Here is a 22,666-nt window from a genome sequence, read left to right on the forward strand (position 1 = left end):
AAATCCCAAATTCTAAAGTAAAAGGGAAAATTGATTAGGCTCACATGGGAAACTGTTCCCTTCTCCCCATATCAGCGCAGAGCTGCTTAGGAGAGCAGGCTTTTCTGGAGGGCACTGAGCCCACTCTGTACTGTATGTGGCATAAATGGTATAGCAATTTTGACAGAAAATTAACCCACTCGTCCCCAGGTCCAGCAGCTCGTCAGAGATCAGAGGGGCTGGGTGTGGCTGGGTTTAATTGCTGATTATTCCCAATTCAGCAGTGTGAGTGTAGCTGTGTTCAAGAAGAACTTTCACAAGCACAGATTCACAAAGAATGTGGTTCTTGACACTATGGGTCTGATTGTGTTCAATAAGAACTTGATCACAAATTCACAGATCACAGATTCACAAATAAAGCAACGTATCAATACTATAGATCTGGCCAAGTGAAGTAAGGACTTCCACGGTTCAGATTCATGGATGGTGCTTTTTCTTTGCCCCAATACACCCCTTCTTTTATACAATAATTTTTGACCCTTTCCAAAGGGGTGGAACAATCACGTGGCGTAGGTGGGATTTTGGTGACTGTTGTCATATATGTAAGGCATGTTCTCTTTTCTCTTCATTTGCATTCTGAGGGGCGTGAATGTTAATAAGCAAAGAAGTCTTAATGAGGCTCTTGGTTACTTTCAGTCAGAATTTAAAGTTGATGCAAAAGGTAAAATAATCACTTTGGTCCTCCTCCACCCACTGAGGCAGCAGTCAGGGCTGTCTGACCTTCTCCAGAGAATCTTTGCATGCATCCTAATTTTCTTAATGGACCAGAGTTATAACACAGCTTCTTGTGGAGGGGGAAGGGGGAGTGAGGCTTATGGCTGGTACTGAAACAATATCGGGCTGTGAGGCCTCCACTTCACCCCAGACAACATCCAGTGGTTTGACCTTGCTCCACCCATGTGCAAGGTCAGTGAGGAGCCCAGCTCACTTTTTTTTCAATGAGCATCATCAGTTTGTCACCGACTTAAACCAACACTTAGCACTCATCACGTTATTCACCCCATGGCCACAGGCACACAAACAACAGCCATAACATTGTCTCACACTAAGGGACATCATAGACTGTGTATTTCTTTTTCTTGACCACAGGGGACATCATAAGGTTAACTTCATATAATTGATTTTTGGGGTATCTCTCTAGGGTGATTCATTTTCCTCCCACGTCTTTCATTTCCATCTATACAGATCTTATGCATACCTGACAGACCATTACCTTGGTTATCATTGATAATAATTCACAAAATGTAATAATTACAACAAAAACTAATAACAAAGACAGTGATAAGCTCTGTAACCAGCCAGTAAGTGAAAATCCTAACCCGTGCAGCAGCTTGTTAAATGTCAATTTTCCATACTACTTCCAAGATCTCTGCTTGCTCTTGCTGTATACTTCATATGATCCAATTGTTCATAAAGGTCTTTAGTTACATTTGATATGTGAATGGAGCAGGTATCATTAGACAGACTCACACATCCACACACTCCATTTTCAAGCCATAATAAAAGTCTAATTTTAATCTGTTTTGCAAGCCATTTTTGATGTTGCCTCCAATTGTTCCTTTAGTTCCTCCAGTCCCACTCGAATTGCATTAGTCAATGCTTTAATTTGTCTGGTAAGGTTATATAACATCAGTCAATCTTGGAATGCTGTCAGCTGGGGTGTGAAAATAGATTCCAGGGCCCACCCCACCACAAGTCCAGTTGTCACAAACATCTTGTTGGTAAAGACAAGCTGGTGGAGAAGCCTCCTTCTCCCAACCACATGGCCGAGGGAGAGGACAAAGAAAAGAAAAAAACAAACACAACTGAGCCTTTGCGTTTACAGAACTCCCTCTTCCCCTAAAGAACGACCAATGGGGAACAGGGACAAAACAAAAAAAACCTGGAAGGACTATTTCATATAGTTCAGAACCAAGAGTCAGTGCTGCCAGGTTGTCAGCTCCACACCACCTGACAGGGGCTGCTGGCAGTGGCAGTTCCATCAACAGTGGTGGCTGGAAGTGGGGCCTCAGCTGGAACTCGTGGAGTCTGACTTTCCGGGACGTCCTGGGCAGCAGCAGTGAAAAGGTCCAAGGAAAACGTCCTCCCTGACTCCAGAAACAGCTATGGCTTCCAGCAAGAGCAGCCAAAATGGTGTTAGGAAATTCTCTAAAACCCAGAGAGAAAACAAAAGAGGGCTTCTGCCTTGTGCTGGCTTTGAGAACCTGCCCCAGACAACTTTCTTGGCAGCCCGGAGAGAAACAAGAAAGTGAGCACAGTGTGCCTGTCCCTGTCTTTTAAGGGGACAGTGATAATCTTGGGCAGGTTGGCATAGGAAAGATACGGAGTACAAACACATTTTTTGGGTTATCCAGGACACACGTGTTGTCGTTGGTCTTGTGACTCCCTTTTGGTTTGTCCACACACACCACTGTTTTAAGAGGCTGCTTCCTCCAAAGGGGACAAAGTGTCAGTAGTCCCAGTGCATGTTGGCATCACCGTCCTCAGCAGACCATATTCCATCCCTGCTGACCCACTTGGTATGCCTCAGAAGAGTATGCTTAGCTCTGAACAAATCATGTCAGACCTGGTATCATTGTTAGTCAAAAAAGACCAGACACCACATTGTGCCACTCCCCACACCCTTGGAATATGCATTCCTCATGGTATATTGGTACATGTGTCCTGGGGATGATGATAAATCATATCAATCACTTCCCTAGTACCACAAATATTAATGGTGGCTTAGTGGTGTTGCAGTTCCATGTGGGTGTATTGTTCTTGGGCGACTTCAAAATATATTTTTCTTCCTCAGTTTCCCAAGTCAGATTTGTGTGGGTTTTTCACATTATCTCCCAAGTTTTGATCAAATCCATGGTTAATATTTCCCAAGTTACTGGTGTGTTGGAAGACTGAGGGAGGTGAACACGCAGGGCTTTGACTAATAGTGTGTGTCCATACAAAAGTTTGGATTAACTGCAGCATAAGATTTGAAGCAAGACCTGAACTTCCATCTAGTAACACAATCCCTTGGAGCATTCAACAGGACCATTAGCTTGGGAATATCATGGAATGTGGAATATCCATCAGATTTCTTCCTCTTTGGACCAGTCTTGAACCATCATGGCTGTGAAATGTGAGCCATTGCAACTCTGAATTTCCCGTGGGAGGGGGAGTGTGCTGAACCATTCTTTCATAGTTCCCCTGATAGCTCCCAGACAGACAGACCACTGTAAGTTTCTAAGCAGTGCCTGCAGGTGACACTGTACCCTTATGAACTACATCTGGGAGGTGGGAAGGTCATCCTGATCACACTCTGTCCTCTCTTTGTCTGTTCTGCCTGTTTCACAGGGAGACCAACCCTTTCCAAGATCAGTGCACCTCATTTTGGTATCACTGAAAGAGTGGGAGCTAAACTCCAGTGGTGTCTCCACCTGTTCTGGCCCCTTTTGCCATAGATTACAATGAGACCCATGCCCACTGAATCCCCATTCTATGTGAGTAAGGTCAGTTGGGTGTATGTGACAGAGTTGTTGGAACAATCTCAGTTCACTTATTAACAGTTCTAGTACATTCATGTGCAGTTACGTCGTTCCCATGATTTTCCTTTCCTCAGTAGTCCATAAAGAGGTCAAGCAATAATGATAAGGAAACATGGTCGAGGAGGGGAATTATGAAAAGCTTGTTCTTCACATCTAGGGCAGCCATCCAAGTATGAGCAACCTCTGTGGCAATGTCACCATCTTGACAATGTTTGGAACTGCATCAGTTAAAGTTGCAGCATTGGCAAAAAACTGTTGACAATCCATGATGAAATACCACTCTTGATTTGTTTACTGGCCACACTAGTGAATTACAAGGCAAGTGATGCCTCTTTTTCCCAAATCTTTCATCACCAGTCCTCATGAGTGCTGCTGTTGGTAGGGGGCATTCCTTTACATTAATGGACTTGGAAGAGGGCAGTGGTATTGATGTTTCTAATGGGTTGATAAGTTTTGCAGACCCTGAACTGTCCCACATTCTTTCAGATTTTATTTCTATCTCTGGTAACCCAGTTGCCTTCTGTTGTGAAACTCTGCAGAGTTCCATCTGGGAGTTTCCAGGTTTGACCATAGAGTAGGTAAAGTCCTAAAATGTTTGTTTGGACAGCACCCACAAGCTGTTTGACGTTAGTTAATGATCTAAGACAGGTTTTATTAGGAGACAGAGTGTTAAAGAGGTGAAACGTGCAGACTTTGTGGGGGACACTTGCTCAGACACATGTAATGCCATAGGCATTCCTGGACAAGTGACCAACAAGTCGAGAGAGAGTCAGGAGTGGAGATCTGAGGTCTAACAGGCACGAAAATGTGGCTGCCTTAGCTCATGGCATAGTTCCTGCTCACAGCAGAGTGAACCTGCCAGAGGGCTGCCAAGATGACCAGGAACTAGAAACACCTGACATGAGAGGTTTGGACGGCTGGGTTTGTTCTGCCTTTAAAAGAGGATTGGTGTAGCACCTTATTTATTCCTTGAACTGCCTGATGGAGGGAGAGGCCATACTCTTCTCAGAGGTGCACAGTGAAAGGATGAGATGTTATGGATAAAAGTTGCATGAAAGGAAAGTTAGCTATAGGAATTAGATCCTAAAGCCCCCACTTTTTCACCATGCTTCAAACTCTACGAGAGGGCCCCAAAGAGGTTGTGGGATTTCCATCCTTGGAGATACTTAAAACTCAGCTGGACATGGCCCAACACAGCCAGCTCGAAGTTGGTCCTGCTTTGAGGGGTGGTTGGAGTAGAGACCTCCAGAGATTCCTTATACCTTTTCTATTCTACAGTTTTAAGATACAGGCTAAGCCTCTCCACTTCTGATCTTCTGACATCTTCCCTCAGTTCCTCCCTATTAGTACAGCAGAGCAGAAAAGTTCTTCTCTGGCCTTTGGGGAATAGTCCTAGAGCAGCTGAGTGTGATGTAGTACAAAAGGCACATAATGACTGTCAAGACAGGATCCAAGTTTCTCTAGTGAGGGGTTCAAACTGGGAACACCTTGTTCAGCAGAATTTCTTGTACTTGGATATTTATGTTCTTTGGACTTTCTCCATGGTGCATTTACAGTGGCAAAGCAGTGAGTGTCTTGGGCTGCTTTAAGGAATGTGTTCTGGCAGTTTTGGGTTACTGCATGCAGCAGGTTAAGCAGTCCAAGTCTCCCAAAGGTAGGTAGAAGTAAAGCAGTCACTGTTGTGCTTAGGGTGCAGTGTCCATACAGGGAAGTAGAAAATACATGGAGAAATTGAAATGACAGACAGAAAGGCAGTCCATTTACTAAATACTGCAAGGAATTTGTAGGAGTGGAAGTATGTGGGCGTTAGAAAGTTATCTACAGCGTGACTCACTGGTAGCAAAGGGGTACCAGAGCCCAAGAAATAAAGAACTACTATTTTCCTTACAGCAACATCCTGTGGTCCAGCTCCGTGTCATACATTATTGCTTAGTGCAACCTCATCTCAGAAAACCTTTCAGTGTCTTGCAAGGGAAAAGCTATTGAGGAAAGAGGGTTTGCTGGAGACAGGGCTGCTGGTGGGGCAGACTGCAGGGCACAAAAACCATATCTCTGGCCTATATAGGATGTACTCTGCAGGACAGGATTCAGCTTGCCTTGACCACAAAGCAGAAGAGATGACACAAGCCAAGGGCTGGGAAGAGATATGAAGGTCTACACCAGTGCGTGTTTCACTATGCAAAGAAAAACAGCAGTTGTCCATCTGCATCATCAAACACAGCATGTAGAAAATGAGGTGAGGTAGAGTGGCAGAGGAACTGTTGTTGGTGTTGTGGAACTCTTTCCAGTGGGAGACTCAGCACAAGGCAAGATCTTGGTCAGGTCCCAGTCCCACTGGGGAAGTGCATCTGTTTGTTTAGGACACTGTGGAGGTACTTCTTGGGAAAACCAAACTCAGCCAACATGCCTAATCCAGTCCTAGGCTGTTGAATGGACTATTTCCAAGAAATGCCTGAGGGAGGAAGCCAAGTGGGTAATTTCCTTTGCAAAGGGTGGTAAGCACCTCTTACCAATCCATGTTCCATGCCTGCCATCCTGATACAAAAGGTGGAAACCCAAACCCATCAGTGGAAACCCAAACCAGGCTAATACAGGGCCATCTTCAGGGCCAGGCTTCGCTTTAATGAAAGAAGAGAAGCAGCTTCAGATTCCAGAGCTATTGCCAAAACCAGCCTGTGTTTTAATTTATAAGATACAAAAAGAAATATTAACTGGGTAACAACTCACCACCACGCAGAACAGCTTGCTGCTGCCCACCAACCTATTTGAAATATCTCTGTTGTACAGGAGCATAAAAATATTACATTTTTCAGGCTCAGCACATGCAGATTTTCACCACAATTTTTAATTTTGCCATTGGACTGAAAAGCCACTGAGGGCTTTTTCTCCCCAGTAGAGACAAACAGATGCATTCCCATGGCCAGGTGAATGTGGTAGCTGTTGGCAGCTCTGGAGCTCACGTGGTTAAGTGCGTGCACATTTAGTTGTGTAGCCTAAATATCCTCTGGCACTGTCAAATGCCTCTGGAAAATGTAGATGTTTGGAGCCCTGCTGTTCATGATTAGGACTTTCCAAGGGTAACATGTGATGCATTATTGACCGGTTGAGTTTACGGAGAGGTTACAGTTTGCAAGCCCTAATAGAAGTGTGCTATAAATGATTTGGTTTTAAATCCATTCTGCAGAGTGCTGCTGATGTGATTTTCATTTGCAACTGATTGTTAATTAGGCCATGCTTGACAGGCATTTCCTATTTATTTTGGCCTTGTTTGGTCAAGTGTGTGCATGTGAGCTGCTGGTTTTCTGTAGGATCATTTGCAATCATTTCACAGCCTGCTACTGCCACAGGCTGCTGCTGGAGAAACAGTGCCCTCACCACCTGTCCTGTCTGCCCTTCACTTCTCCTGGTTGGACACCCCAGCGTCTGATTATGACACTTTATGTCCCATCTTTCATGACTTGCTGATGATTTTAGTGGAAGCAGAAGCCTGTAGGAGACAGAATGAGGAGTTGCTAAAGGGATGTGGGGGCAGAAGGGGGGATGGATGGTGCACCAGGAGAACACAGAAGCCCTCCAAGTGTTACTGCCCCAGGGACAGTGGTGGGTGGTAATGGAAAGTGATCAGGAAATTTATCTAGCCCAGAGGTGCCCCTTGAGTTCACTGGGCATGAAAGAGAGTTGCTAAGTGGTTCCAGTAAGGAAGGAGTAACTATGTAAATATATAAATACTGAAATAAATACATATGAAGAAGATTGGGAAATGTGAAAAAATCCTGAGGAATTACTTGAAAATGGTTCTTTTAGGTCTGGGTTAAAGACTGCTAACAAAGGAACTTCTTTGGCACATTTTTTTTCCTTCATTCATAAGTATCTGTGAATCTCTCCTTCCTAAGGTTTGTACGAATCAGATGATGGAGTCATGACTGCTCAGGCATATATTTTGGAAGTGTGATGGACTAGATGCTTTCTGTGGATTCTTCCTGCTGCTGTTGATCCTGATGTCTTCTGTGCCAATGCTGTGTGTGAATGCTAACTCACCCTCTTCTTATGTCACATTTGTCTTCCTGCAGGCGTACATGCTGAAGTCATTTGAAATGAATGGCCTGCCCAAGGCAGTCCCTTTAAGTTTGCCTTACCAAGACTTCAGAAAAGATATGTGCAACTACTGGGAAAAGCCTAAGTTATCCCAGCGGATAAAGAAAGTTGATTTCTCAAACATTGTCTTGACTGCTCCTTGCAAACCTCTGGAACCTTATCTGGAAATGAATGGAAAAGAGGAGGAGGAGGAGGAGGAAGAAGATGAGGAAGACTACGAGGAGGAGGAAGATGAGCAAGATGAGGGGGAGGAGGAGGAGGAAGGCAATGAGATTGACATGCACAGTGATTCCAGCAGTGACCTGAGTCAGAAGAGCACGGAGCACAGCCAGGAGTGTGCACCGTCCACGCTCCTGGCTGATGATCAGAAGGGGTCCAAGGGTCGAGCATCCACTGCTGATGGGGACCTGGAGCTGGAGGAAGGCTCAAAAACATTAGTGCTGTTTTCACCAGGTGATCTGAAAAAGTCTCCAGTGGCCGCAGACTTACCTCCAGAAGTTGATCTGGGCACTCTCGCTGCACTGACACCTCAGAGCGAGCGGCCACAGCCCATGGGGAGCCAGCTGGATGTGTCTGAGCCAGGGACCCTGTCCTCAGTCCTTAAATCTGAACCAAAGCCTCCCGTGGCAGTGGCTACAGCTTCCTCCCCGTTTACCAAAGTTGAGCGCACATTTGTTCACATTGCTGAGAAGACCCACCTAAACGTGATGTCTTCCAGCGGGCAGCTGATGCGGCACGAGGAGTACTGCCCCCTGGGGCAGTTCGAGGAGGTCATCATCGAGGAGGAGCTGGAGGACAACCTGGTGCTGGTGGAGAATGGAAGCATCCATTCCGGGCTGGAAGGGGCAGAGACGGAGAGCTGCGCGCTTTCGGCCAATCACGTCGAGCCCACCTCAGAGACTGTGGGGGAGCAGCCGGCCCTTCCCAACGCCGTGCCAAAGCTTCCTGAGGACAAGCCGGAGCTCTCTGGCAAAGCGGCGCTCTCGCTGGATTTGGAAGAGCCTGAGAAGGTGGCTACAAGGGAGCCCAGTCTCGAGAAGGCAGCATCAGCGACAGAACACCTGAAGCGAGCAGAGACCCTCCTTGAGATGCCGCAGCCCGGCCCCAGGAGGCCTCTGGGCTCCAGGTATAGAAGTCGGATACCCATTTTGTTCTCTGAGGAGGACACCGGCTCAGACCTTTCAACTTCACTCTCAGCCAAAGAAAGGCTTTATAAGAGGGCAAAGCAACCCGACCTGGCTCGCCTGGTGATGGAGAAGAGGCAGAGCCGCCTCCTCCGGCTGGCCTCAGGTGCCTCCTCCTCAGCCTCCTCCAGCGACGAGCGGCGGCGAGCCTCTGAAACCCTATCAGCCACCGGTTCTGAGGAGGACACCCACGACTCTGACGACTCCATCCCACGGAAGGGAGAGAAAAAGGCTGCACTGCTGGGGAGAGAAGAGAGAGCCATAAGCACAAGGAGCAGAATTCCTCGTCCCATCGTGCCGGTGAAAACGCCGCTGGAGGTGGCGAGGTCAGAGAGCTCCGTGGCCACTGCGATGTCGGGGCTGTGTGGCTCCCCGCAGGATGCAGCTGCTGCCTGCAGGTAAGACCAAAATGGTGAGAAATGCAAAGAGCTGGGCTTGTTGAGGAGACACAGCCAGGCCTTTGCTCACCTCCCATGACTTCATCCTGGACTCAACTTGAATGCATAGTCCATCCTTGTTTCCTACAGTCATTTCAGCTCGCAGGTGTGTGAAATACTCACGTCTCTGTCTTTTTTTTTTGAAGCCTCTCTTCGCTTGCCCTGGCTTTGAGACCTTTCCTTTTACAAGCCCTTTCATTTGGTCTGATAGTAGCAGATGCCCGCAGTGTTGAGCTCCCAGTTTTGCAGCACGGCCAGGACTCAGCAGGGAGACCTGGCCTGACTATTGCAATTAGAGCTGCAAGGGCAGCAAGACTGCCAGCTGGGATTGCCTCAGTTGGTTTTTCTCCCATCACAGTTACCATCAGAGGCCAACTGGTGCAATCCAACTCATGCCCACATTCCCAAATTGTATCTCCTGCCTTGGAAGAGGTTGCTGCATCCATTCTGCATGTTAAGAAGAGTCCCAGATACCATGCCTGCATATTGACTCAGAGGGTGTTGGAGGACCAGGGCAAACACCAGTTAACTTCACTGAGTTACAGGATGGTGTTCAAACCAGTGCCCCATCTGGTTCACAGCATAGGTTCTGCTATCCTGGTGCTGGAGACTCCTTGTAATTGCCTGGCAGCACTCACGCCAACCCTGCCAGGAGCCCAAAAGCCCCTTGCAAAACTCCCCTTCATCCTCCCTCTTTTCTTCCCCTACAGGCTTCAGACACAGAGACCAGCTGGAAGTGTCCCATACGAGGGCCGAACAACACAGGTACAAAGTCGGCTTCCTTCATCACCGAGTTCCACTTCTCTTCCTCCACGGAGCAGCTCGCAGAGGTCCAGCGGTGCATCCCCTCGGAGCCCTGTCCTTCCTTCCAGGAACCCCAGTACTTCCCCCAGAAGCCAGCTGCTGCCTCGGAGGGAAAGTCCTTCTCCCTGCCGACAGCATAAACCAGGGACTGCTCCTCAGAGAGTTCCTCTTTCCCCCCGACCTCAGCCCTCAGCTCAGGCCCCGGGGCCTACAGGAGATTCCCTGCCATCTCCTGGCGTGGCCAAAAAACGACAAAGAGGAAAAACCCAGACTCAAAGTCCAGCAACCAAAGGAAAGCAGGTGTCCCTGGAAAGTAAGGCAGCTGCCAGATAATGACCTTCTTCTGCGAGCCCAACAGACTGGGTAACTTCTGCATATAGTATACACTTGAGATGCTGCAGCACAGCCTTCCATGCTGGACCCACGAGTGTATAGCAGTAGCTGTACTTGAATGCTTCACTCACTCTCACCCCACACCGCAATCAGCTCCCACGGGCCTGGCAGCCTCTGAGCCACGGAGCCTTTTCAAGGGAGACACCCAGCCCGCAGCTCACGCTTGCTAACGCACAGCGCCAAACCGTGACCCAGGCAGCCTGCCCAGTGCCTGACCTGCCTCCCTCCCCAGGGATTCCCCTCTCTGTTAGCAATACCAGTCCTCAACACCGACTCCAGCTGTGGAAACAGGAGCAGAGGTGATGAGAGCAAGGCTTGCTAAAGAGGGAGGCTCCTGTCCTTCAGGCAGCTGCCTCCATTCTCCTTGCTGGGAAAACACCAGCCTTGGTCGCCACCATCTCCAAGTGTTGGCTCACCTCCCACCACCTGTGTTAGCAAGGGATTGCCACTAGCTTGTTCAAGAAGGATGGATGCATCCTTGTGTGCTAAGAGAAGGGACAAGGAGAAGAGGGCTCTTCTTTCCAGAGATGTCTCTATGGGTGGGAATTAGGAGTCAGGCAGGTCTTGCTGGATGCTCCTACCTGCTCTGGTATGTCCCACAGAGGGGGCTGTCTGGCATTGCTGTTCAGACACTGCTGCTGTTTCAGCAGGTGCCTGCGTGGTGGGTACTTACATGGAAGTAGGGATGTGTTGGCAGCTTGCTGGGAAATCAAGAGCTCTTGCTAATTAATGTAGAAGGGAGCACAGTGCAGCCACTTCTGTCACAAATACCAAACTGATCTGTGGACACCACATCTCCCAGCAAGGGTAGTTCCTCTCAGCCTGAGTGTGATTGGTGCCACAGACCTATAGTCCACCAAACACAGCTCCATTGTGAAGATGTGAATAGTCACTGGATGCCTTTAGCCTGGGTGCCCCTTGCACCTGAATTCCTTGTGTTTTATTGTCACGCTCTTGGTGTTTGTGAATTTTGACACTGTGGTTTAATGTTCCCCTACATGGCAGGGTGGGAAATTATTATCCTGTAGTATACCCAAAACCTGCTGCTTTGCAGTGAGAGGTTTGCTGCCATGCCATGGGTACCTTGTGCATTTCTCTCTGAGGGGACAGTGGGCTGAGTGGCAGAGGTGGGGTTTATATCTTTTCCTTGGTGCTCACCTCTGCCACATGTTGAGGACAGACAATGTGAACATAAAAGCAAGGGCTGTGCTCTTCAAGTAATATTATCTGAGCAGAAGCTTAGCACTCAGCTAGAGCTAAATCAACCAGCTGTTTAGCCCCCAGACTAATTAGGAAGGCTTAAAAGTGAAAGCATGGACAGATACCTGTCTGATCTTGATGAGATCTTGAAGTAGGCAAAATTTTCCCCACACCTCACAGGAGAAAACACTCCAGACCCAAATACTTTGCGCTTCACACCATTGTCATGCCTAAAAGAGGCTTTGCATGAGGCAGAACAAAAACTCAGCTGCTCTGTACACCCATTCCTGCAGTTGCAACTACCTGCAAATATTTACTGTTTGCAGGCAGCAAAACTTGACAGCAGAATCTGAACAGTAATAACATTGATTTGTTTGAACATGAATGCAAACAGTCACACTGCTGGCCATCGAGTTCAAGGAATCCTGAAGTTGTTCATATCTACAGGAGTCCTGGAAAGGAGTATGAGAGCTGTGACAGGGTGGCTGGGAGAAAAGGGTACTCCTTGTACACCTGAACAGGGAAGTGTGTAGAAACAGGAGGAAGCAATTACCTCTTTATATTACAGTCTCAGTGTTGCCAGCACTAAGAATTTATTTCACCTAGCTCAAAGTGTTTTCCATTGATGTGGTTCATCCTGGTCGAGTAAGTGGCACAGCTTAGCCTGAAAACATGCCCTCATCTTTGCAGAGCAGCACTGGGAACTCAGAGGGAACTCAGCTGTGGTCTCATGGACTGAGCTAGTGTTGCCATCAAAAGCAACATCCCTCCAAGTTCCACCTGCTTCATTGCACAGTTCCACCACATTTACACTGCAGCATCTGTTGGAGAAAGTGGCTGGAAATGCTGATCCAGCACAACACGAACCACTCTGATTCGCCAGTTTGGTTTTCATCTGGTTCATTTCATCACTCTGGTTCACCATTTGCAGGAAAAGGAGAGGATAGAGTGTGACCACTTCTTCTGGTGGCAGTATAACTTTCTGTGAGTTTGAAGTGTGGGTCAGACTAGAACCCAAGTATGTGCTGCAGGTTTAGAAACTAGGAAACAGATTAAACCCAAAGACAGATTATTTCCAGAAATATAAGTCATAATGGGACTCCTATTAATTTATTGGAGGGCTACTAATTTTAGAGTGCTCAGATGGTAAGACGTGGTTGTGGAGCCTTTACCAGCTGCTCTATCCAGGTCTTAGATGCACATGCCAAAAATTACATTGAAAGAGCTTGGAAAAAGGACTACAGGACTATTAACAGGGTTAGCAAACCTGCCTCATCATGGGAAGCCAATAAAGCACAATCAGTGTACTTATTCAGGAAAAAGTTTAAAGGACAGTTTTCTGTGGCACTATGTCAGGAAGGAAGCTCCAGGGCAGAGACAAGGCCGGGTTGGACAGGGCCCTGAGCTTCCTGGTCTAGTGGAAGGTGTCCCTGCCCATGGCAGGGGGGCTAAAACTGGATGATCTTTAAGGTCCCTTCCAACCCAAACCATTCTGTAGTTCTGTGGTCTTCATCTGGCACATGAAAGCTGGGAAGACAGAGCAGCTGAGAGCAGCAGATGAAGAAATTGGGCAGGCTTTTAATTGTGAAGCAACCATCCAGTGCAATCTTTCATGGGACTGTGGGGACTTTTTCTTATTTAAAGGTTTCTGTGAAACCAAGCTGTCTTCTAAGAGGTCTTTCTGCCATGACCCAACCACAAGAAGCAGGCAGGATGCTGGTGACACCAAGGTATCATCTCTGTGGTGCAGTAGGTTCCTGGTCCCACCCACATGCCAAAGCTGGTAGATACTGGAGAGCCACCTGACAGGTCCCACAGGTTCCAGAAAGCCAGGGAAAGATGGCCAGCATGGAAAATAACAGCTGTTCACAGTGTTGTTTGACAGGGCTGGACTGAGGGTGCAGCTGGGTCCACAGAGATCAGAGGGAGACCAGCATGAGTCATCTCTCCTCGTGGTTGTGCTACCAGACTCCCTGCCCCTGCACAGCCCTGCTTCCCGGCTGTCCCTGGCATGGAGAGCAACAGGAGAGTGTGTCAACAGCATGGTGCTCCCTGGGTCATGTCCTCTGGGATGGAGGTGCTCCCGTCCTGTGGAGCAGCACACACAGAATTTCACATTCCTTGTGTGTGTCTCTTGATGCATCTTCTGGCAGCAGGGGTGCTCTCTGCTAGTGTTACTGAGAAAACAATCCCTCAGAAGGGTCAACAGCCCCTCTGGGTCCTCTCTTCTTCTGCTGCCCTGTAGGAAGGTTGGAAAGGCACCTGCCATAGTCAGAGCAAACAGGGGAGATCATGTCTGGGGACAAGAGGGAATGAGGCCTGTGATGTTAGGGAGAAGTTAGGTGGTTGAGGAACGCCAGAGGATCTAGTCTGGCATCACAGGACATGGTGGGCTGTCACATTCCAGAAAAGTGGGAGAGGCAAGACCCTGCTGTTGTCTGCTATGAGTCATGTGCAAGCTCTGTCAAGCCTTGAGGACACACAGGGCTGCTCAAACAGTGCTGGGGGTGTGTGGCTGTGTCCTTGCTTCACTGCAAAGAGAAGATCGAGAAGAAGAGGGAGCTGACCAGAGCAGATGAAATGCCTAGGAAGAATGAAAAAACTGTGTGGGGTCAGGGGAAGAGAAGCAGGTTTCCCAGCACTTTCTTGGGAATTTCTACAAACAGCCTGATACTATGTGTTTCCCCATCAGTGTCCGCTGCAGGGTCTGTCCGGGCCAGCTGTAGGGGGTTGTGCCCATGTGTATTTTGAGGGAACTCCTGTGACAGGCCACCACTGTTCCTTCATCTGTGCATTCATCTGCACGGGTAGGGACAGACAGGTCTTGTTTGCCTGTGTTGGGACTACAAGAGTCTTTGGGACTGCCTGGTGTTGTGCTGAGTCCTCACTCTGCAGGGGCCTTGCCCACCGGCCAAGAAGATGTCACCCTGGCTGGTGAAAAGGAGCCAATGGTTGCTGTCTGGCCAGGAGCTGCCTGCAAAGAAACGTGGATACATGAGGGATGTGCCAAGTGGGGAATCTGAAAGGCAGATCTCAGCACTAAGCCAGTGTGGCAATGGATTATATGAGGAGAGGGAGAAAAAGGACAGATGGCACCAGTCAGACTGATACTGTGGAGAGGCTCAAACACATGGATGGATGGAGCTGCTTAACTGATTTGTCTGGTTGGCAGCACAGGCACTTCTGCTTGCCTTGGTGCAGAAGGTGTTTCAGTGGCAAATATCTCTGGGTCAGTTGTGCTTGGAATCAGTGAGAGGCAGGAGACTTTGCTTGCCCTTTCTAAGTAAAGAATACTATAATATATATATATATTATTATAACAATATAAGTAGTGACCATTATATATAGTGACTAAAGGTTTAAAAGGATCCTGCTACCTTCAGAGAAGTCTCATCTGTGACTTCTGATGTGTGCAGGGCTGACTGCTGTGTGCAGGGAATGTGGATGGGGGAACAGGGTACCACTCTTACCAAAGTGCATGTCAGCTGTGAAGCTCCACCTGCCTGAGCACAAACCAGGGCCAAAACACACCAGCCTGGGTGGCTGACAGCTGTCCTGCTTGCCACCAGACCTGCAACACCTGCCAGACTGACACACAGCTCTGTGGGGCACGGATCAGGATCTGGAGCATCGCTGTTCACGTGGCTGCCCGGCTAACACGAGCATTGAGAGTTTGGCGGTGAAATGTTTTGATCCAAAGCAGGTTGTGTTGGGGCAAGAAAATCTTTCACATTTCTCCTTTCCAACACAGAGGTCTTTTCTCACTGTAGATCCCATGTAAGATGATGATCACTGATAGCCTGGGTAGCTCCAGCAGCAGCTCAGTGGTCCCTCAGCACACTTCTTTCTTCTCTGTATAGTTTATCGACCCGTGGCATGATCCCACCACTATTCCACGTGCACAGACACCAATGCCCACATAAGGCCTTGCCCCACACATCGGTCACCTGCAGTTAAATTAATCATGTGAACACAGTAAAAGTCCCATTGTGAACATAATGAGTTTGGTATCAAATGAGTTTCTTCTGGCTGAACTGAAACATGCCCATGCTCCAGCAGTGTTAGGCTGGTTTGCCAAAGCCCACGGGGACCACCTGAGAGTTTGCAAGCACCTTTGGTTCCACCTGTTTGCCAGCTACTCCTGCACCTCCACATGAGGAAGAGAGCTTGGGCTGCTGTTCAGGCCCTTTCCTCGTGTGGTGTGTGCCTGTAACTGGGCTGCTGGGTGCGAGCCTGTGGCTCACTGTGCTGGCTCCTGATGTCCTCTGCAGAGCTTCCAGTGCTTGTGCTCTTCAGCAGCAGCAGGTGCTGCATTCCAAGGGGCTGGGACACTGCTGGCAGTGGCAGCAGAGCCAGCTGGCATTAAGACCTTCATGAGCATTGGAGTTGGTAGCTTTGTGAGGTCAGGGACTAGCTCTGCCTGCAGGCTGATATGAGCTGTGATCCCGAGTACAGCCAGAATCCCATGAAATGACAGTGATTTATACACCATCACTCTCCTGTCACTTCATTCCTAATGTAGCTCCTCTAGCAAATCTTGTCTTCAGAATCACTGTCTGTTCCCTCCAGGTCAGTCCCTCTCTGCCTGGGGGGTTGAAGCCCTCCTGGATTCTGCAGAGCCTGGGGCAGACTTGGCCACCAACCTATGCAGCAGGCCCCATGCAGGCCAGTGCTCTGGGTCATAAGGAGGAACATTTTCCCTTTTATTTCTGGAGCTGCAAATGTCTGGAAAGCAGATTTTAAATAAACACTATGCCCTCTGTGCTGAAGGAGGATGGGAGCTACCAAAGCAGAGCTGGGTTCCCGGTAGGGACCAAAAAAATAACTCCTCCTGCTCTTAGCTCCTGAACCAGAGGGGCCTCAGGGGCGAGAGCTCTGCTTTGGCGAGGATACTGCGGGACTGGTGTTAGCACAGTGCTCCTCAGTGGCTGCTCTGCCTCTGGCTTGGCCCATCCTGCCCTGCCTGGAGCACAGGGAGCTCTGGCACAGGTTCCCTGGAGGAGGCTGGAGCTGATGTTTCCTCGGGAATGCATGGCACAGGCTTGGGACCATCCCTGCAAAGGGTGGGATGAGCTCTGCAGGATGTGGGGGTACCCCTGTGTGAAACCAGTGTCAGCAGGACTGCTGTGCTATGGGACCTGCTGCTTCTTCTCCAGACAGGAATCGGAGCTGGAAACACAGATAATTTTATATATCTCCTTTTAACACGATAGCATGTGACTCTACACTCAGACGTTGTACCTGGCGCACCGATGTTTTCCTTCGCCTCTGGCACACTCTGGAGACAGGACTTCCACTCCGTGGTACTGCCTGCCTGGAAATGTGACTGAATCCCAAGGCTAAATCTCTCTACATATCTTCTTTGCATTCTTTAGGAAAGCAGCTGGAGAATGTTTACACACTGCAAACAGAATGTAGGACTCCGACTGAGGAACCACAATCTGGTTCAACTGCATGGCAAATTTCTTGGCCATAAAATCTGGCATGCATCACAGAAGCCCTGTCTGTATACAGACCCACCTGGCATTTGTCTTAATTTCAGATCACATCTTAAAAAAAAATAAACAATTATGCCATTTCTTGTTCATATCAGACACAGTTGTCATTAGATTTGTTATTAAAAGGGGATTCTGGATCATGCCATTAAAAGCCTGTCTACCTTTTTATTGGTGTCTTCTCCCGTTTATTGGTGTTGCAAGACATGTTCCTTCACCATGAACCTTGTTTACAACCTCACTGCAAGGCAGCAGGCTCAGCCGTCCATTCCCAAAACAGCTTTCTCAGAGAGAAAAGCCTGCTTTTCTAATAACAACAACAAAATTTAAAAATATGCATTGCAAAGTCTAGATGCCACACTTAAGTAACATTTGTAGAGGTGCTGGACCTGCACATGAATATGTGGGAAGTGGAGCAAAAGCAAACCAGTAACTTGGTATAGTTTGACTTTTAATACTCTTCGACCATGTGACGTTTAAGCTGAGGACAGTTTTTACAACATTCCTTTTACCACACTCAAGTAACTTCATGCCTATGGTGTGCTGACCACATCAAGGGGTGTGTAATAAGAGTTTATTACCCAGCTTTGGGATGGGGTGGTGGAAGAGGGAACAGATAAGAATAAAAGATAACTGCTCCCTTGGAAAGATGTTCCTGTGATGACAGATTTTATTCTTTCTCTCCTATAGCCTAAAGAAAACACATTTGACTCCAGTATAGAATCCAAAGTCATAAAAGTAAACACTGGGACATAAAAGCTCCTAAAATCCTATGTCAGGAAGAGGCAGATGAAAATTAAAATTGAGCAGCATAAACTGGGCAATTGAGAAGTGTTTCAGAGCTGCATGGATCAGCTGCCAGCAGGAGGGGTTGCCAGAAGGGCTTCATCACCACTTCTGGATGGTGAAATGAGAGGTTCTCTGGAAGGCAGGTTTGTCAGGAACAATGTGCTGGGTGCAGCCTCTGCCTTTGTCAAGTGAGAAGGCAAGTGGAGGAAGAAACTAAAACAGATAGCTCGTGTTGGAAGAGCCTTACAAAATAGGAAAAGACAGGTTTGCAGGAGGAGGCGGAATCTTTACTCGGAGCAACTTTTGTTATATCTGGAAAAGCCAAAGAGACTGTTAGGCTCAGAGATGTTTCTTCTGCAGTCACCTTGAGGTATTTCAAGACAAGAAAAGCCAAGGCAAGCCACAAGAGTGCCTTAGCACTGCAGTGGAAGCCTGCACTGCAAGGAAACGCTTATTATTCCCAACCTTACATTCATCTACCCTTCCAGTGTCAGAGGGAGGCTGCCACAGACTCTCACCCTGGGGCTCTGGAGTCAGCTGGACCCAAGGACAGCTGGACCCAAGGATGCTTTCTCATGCCAGTGAGAAGTCCTTCAAGCCTGTAACTTCAAGGAATCTGCCAAAATGTGTCAGGTTGCAGAGAGCACCTGGAGACCACGAGACACAGCATCCACACAGGTTTCATCATGTACAAAAAATGTCAAAAGAAAACAATGCAATTGAGTCCAGCTGTTCAAATTCACTAATTCATATTTGAAACAGTGAGGTAAAGCCTCAGATTTAAGATAATAGGCTAAACAAGCCCAAAACCTTGTGGTGTAATGTCCATAGGCTCATAGGATAATTCAGGCTGGAAGAGACCTCTAATATTACACTGGCATTTTAACCCAATGCATAAATGTAGTTTGAAAGCTGTCAGTAAGCAACCAGTTTGGGACAGTGCATCTCATAGGAGTAGTCACAAAAACTGCATCCTCAAACAAGGAATGGGTTGGAGTCAAGACCATCTGGAAAGTAACACCAGCTGCCCTACTCCCTTTCCCATGTTTCTTGCTAACACTGGAGATGCAGTATTGGGTGAGTTTCTTATTGATTCAAGGGAAACCTGAGTCAGTTGCAGTTATTGGTGAAACTGCAAAATGCAAAGGATCCCCATTCAAACCCAGGGCAGAAAAATCAAAGCTGAAGTCTTGGTCACCCAAGATAGGAGCTAGGAGATGCTTAGATTAAATGAGAAAAATGGTGGAACAAGGTAATTAGTGGAGGAAGGTGATCAGTGAAGGCAGGCAGAGAAGTTCAAACACTGAAGGTGTGGTGCTGTATGGTGAAAGCAGCTTCCCTGGACACTCCACAGCTTTTCTTTACTCCTTCTGGGGAAGAACTCATTGGGAAGGGGAGGAAATGCAGGATAGAGCTGTGGAGCTGTTGAGACCTAACAAGCACATTGGCAGAGAAACACTGTCAGGTGAGCATTGGACCTCGCTTTACCCACTCAGTAATTCCCTACAAACCACTCTCACCCATCTCCCCATCTGTACCTTCAGTGCAAGTGTGTGACTGTGTGTATTTTCACTCCCACACCTTTACTGTCTGCACAGGCTTTCCAAAAACACTCTTCCAGCCAGTGCTAAAGCCTGCTCCGAGCTTGCCATGCAGCATTCCCTGAGTTTTTGATGTAAAGCCCTGGCCCTTCAGGGCATCAGGACCCCAAGGGCACCTGCCACCAAGCACCTTCTGCTTATGGCCCAGGACCTCATTTCTGCTCAGGCCTGTGTCTCTCATCCATCTGAGCTGTGTTAGACATGTTCCTGCCTCCTGCCCTGGGTGCTGCATGGATCTTACACCTGCCTTGTAGCTTTGTCTCCAGCCCTTCTCCTGCTTCAGACCAGGCTCTCTAGAGGGGCTCTGGTCTTGGTTCATCCTCTCGCTGTGTCTGGGGCTGTTGATCGGCTCTGTCCCACCCCTGGCTCTGCCAGCCATGCTGAGACTCTCTGGGTCTGTGCCCAGTCGAGGAGGATGTGGCCAATGCTGGAGTCTTCCCAGCTCCTGGGTCATCCTTCCCTGCTCGTGCTGCTCCCTGAACCAGTGGGTTTGTTTCGAGTTCCCTGGCAATGTTTTACTTCACAGAGGATTATCCCATCTAAGTGAGAGTTGATTTAATCAAATGGAATCTCACCCCTGAAAACATTTGATCCTGTCTGGACTTCTATTCCCACTGTGTCTTGCTTTCCCTGACTGAAGGAGGAGTTTGGATTTGCATTTCCTCAGTAAAATGCAGCCAAATAATTTGGGCTGAATCTCTGCCCTGCTACAGTTTCCCAACAACACCGGTTAGAGGAAAATGAGGTGAAAATAGATCCATGAGATAGTGGAAGGGGTAAGAAGGGGCATGAGAGAGGTCTGGGGGATCTGTCTTGGAAGCAGGGAGCATGCAAGTGCTGGCTGTGGATCCATGATCACACACAGCAAAAGACACGGAAGTGGCTTGTGTCCTTTCACACTAAGGTAGAATCAGTGTTTGTGTTTATGACAGGCAAGAAAAGAAGCTTTGGCCAGAACCAGTTTACTTACAAAACAGTTGTCATTTGTGCAGTCAAGTGAAACAGCTGCACACGAGCCAACTGCAAGCAATGGAAGGCAGAGTCTTGTTAATGTGGCACCAAGTCAGAATGGCATAAACTCCCTTTCTTCTGTAACTAAACAAAGACCTTCAGGAGCCCCAGGACTTCTTTGTTGGCTGCACCTTCTCTTACTTCAACTGAGCTACAAAATCTGGTGCACACACATCCTGCCAAGAGCATTCGGACGCGCTGCTGCAGCACAGTGCACCTTAGACTGACACTGCAGGAATCCTGAGCTGACACTACCAGCTCTGTAGGATCTCCCTGTCTAAACTGCCTTTACCAATCACAGGAAAAATGGAGCCTCCCCTTGTGTGCCACATCTCCCTCGTGCAGGCATCAGAGCCTGCGCTGAGCTGCAGTGAGAAGGGGACACTTCTGCTCTCTGAGAGCAAGTCCATCTCAGTGGCTCTGATGGACATGGATTTTCATGGCACTTAGGCGTAACTTGGGGAGAAGGGAGGATCTTAGGATCTGCAGCTTTCCCATAGGTGAAGATTATCATTTAAACACCAGCCTGCAAGAACTGATTGGATCTCCAGCTACTCTGCAGCAGTTGAGACGCCTGTGGGGTGGCTCCAGTTGCTAAAGGAGCAAATCAGTTCCTTTGGTCCTTCTACCATCCAGGCTATTACAGCTCCATAGAAGGTGTTAGGAAATTATTGCTGGAAACAGAAAATCTAACACATTAGTGACCAAGTAATTTAATAATCCAACCCTCTCAGCAAGTAGCTGGCATCCTGAAAAGGAGGAGAAGGAAAGATTGCAAAAGAAAGTGGTACATGTGTGAAGTAAAAAATAAACTCTTATTTCCAGCATTATGTGTGTTGTACACATATGTACAGCAGCAGCAGAGGAGTCTGACTTCTCTCACCAGGCATGCTCAAGCTGTTTGAGTCAGGTCTAATTAACCAAGTTGTTAACTCAGTCAAGTTAGTCACAGCCTTTGCACATGTGTTGGTCATTAACTACAGCTGGTAACTGGTTAAAGGAGCACATTTGGGTAAAAGAAATACAGCAAAGTACATTTTAAGCACTGCAGTATGAGCAGCAGAGCCCCAGGAGTTGCAGAACAATGATCTGTAATCTGATTTCTGATGGGGAGGCTGGATCTGTTTGCAGTTTAAATATGCAGCAGCACATCGGTTAGAGTTTCTCTTCCTTGCTCTTACAAGACCGGCGGTGAAGAAAAATAATTTGTCCTTTAGTTCAACTTCAGCTTAAACTGTAACCCTGGAGGCACAGCATTGTCAGGTGTCCCTACTTCACTCCTGTGTGCTTCCTTCATGCCTGTCCTGGGATGAGTACTGAAATGGCTCATACCAAGCACTGGGGCAGCACATTAGTGAAACATGGGTGGCCAGGTATGCTGCTGAAAAGGGGAAAGGTCTCTTAAGGTCACAGGTTGTGGTGTTCTTCTGCTCAGTGCCCTTGCAGCACTTAATGTCTGGGCAATGTCCGGTCTGGGCCATCAGCCACAGCAGGAGCCCTGTGAAAAGCTTTTTTGGATCTCCTCATCCCTACCTGCTGCTCTACAGCCCCTTCTCCCCAGGCCTTGGCTGCAGGGCAAGGCAGTGCAGACAGGCAGCTCCCCCAGCAGCCAGCACCACTTCCAACTTTCCCTGTGCCCAGACTCTTGCTGTGCCTGCATCCCAATGCCAAACTGCCCTGCTTTCATGGTGAATGGCCAAACTGGAGCTGCTTGAATGCAGAGCATGTCCCGGGGCAACAGCCTGGAGAAAGGTTGGAGGTGATGCACCAGCACCTACCAACACTCAAGACTGCAGGGCTGGTGGAGGAGGGAGGGCACAGACAGCGAGGAGAGAGGTACAGAGTGTGAAAATGCAGTGGGAGGCAACTTGGAGCAAGCTCTCAGAAGCTCTACTGCTCTACTTCTTCAGCTGCAGCCTTTGGAGGGTGCTGCCCCTGCTTGCTGGGTGATGCTCTGCCCCCTGAGCTTAGGACACAACCTTCTGGGATGTGTTATCCTCATGGGCCTGGTCTGTTCAGAGCACTTGCTGCAAGGGAAGCAGGCTCATATCTTGTCCCCAAGTGCGAGGAGGGTGTGAAGGGACTCAGCCCCTTCTC

General features: G+C 48.2%; 1 protein-coding gene across 6 annotated transcripts in view; it reads left to right on the plus strand.

The window, feature by feature from the left end:
* TTBK1 (tau tubulin kinase 1) overlaps positions 1 to 17,321 on the plus strand; it is a 91,590-nt gene extending 74,269 nt beyond the window's left edge. For 5 of the 6 annotated variants that reach the window (XM_069009191.1, XM_069009190.1, XM_069009189.1 and 2 more), the window contains 2 exons: positions 7,631 to 9,237; positions 9,987 to 17,321. In XM_069009191.1, coding sequence (XP_068865292.1) covers positions 7,631 to 9,237; positions 9,987 to 10,413 — 2,034 coding nt within the window. In that variant the 3' untranslated portion in view covers positions 10,414 to 17,321. The remainder of the gene's footprint in view (positions 1 to 7,630; positions 9,238 to 9,986) is intronic. The other variant, XM_069009188.1, reaches the window with a different exon arrangement.
* The last annotated feature ends 5,345 nt before the right edge of the window (positions 17,322 to 22,666 follow it).

This window comes from Aphelocoma coerulescens, chromosome 3 (assembly GCF_041296385.1).
Source record: "Aphelocoma coerulescens isolate FSJ_1873_10779 chromosome 3, UR_Acoe_1.0, whole genome shotgun sequence".
Lineage (NCBI taxonomy): Eukaryota > Metazoa > Chordata > Aves > Passeriformes > Corvidae > Aphelocoma > Aphelocoma coerulescens.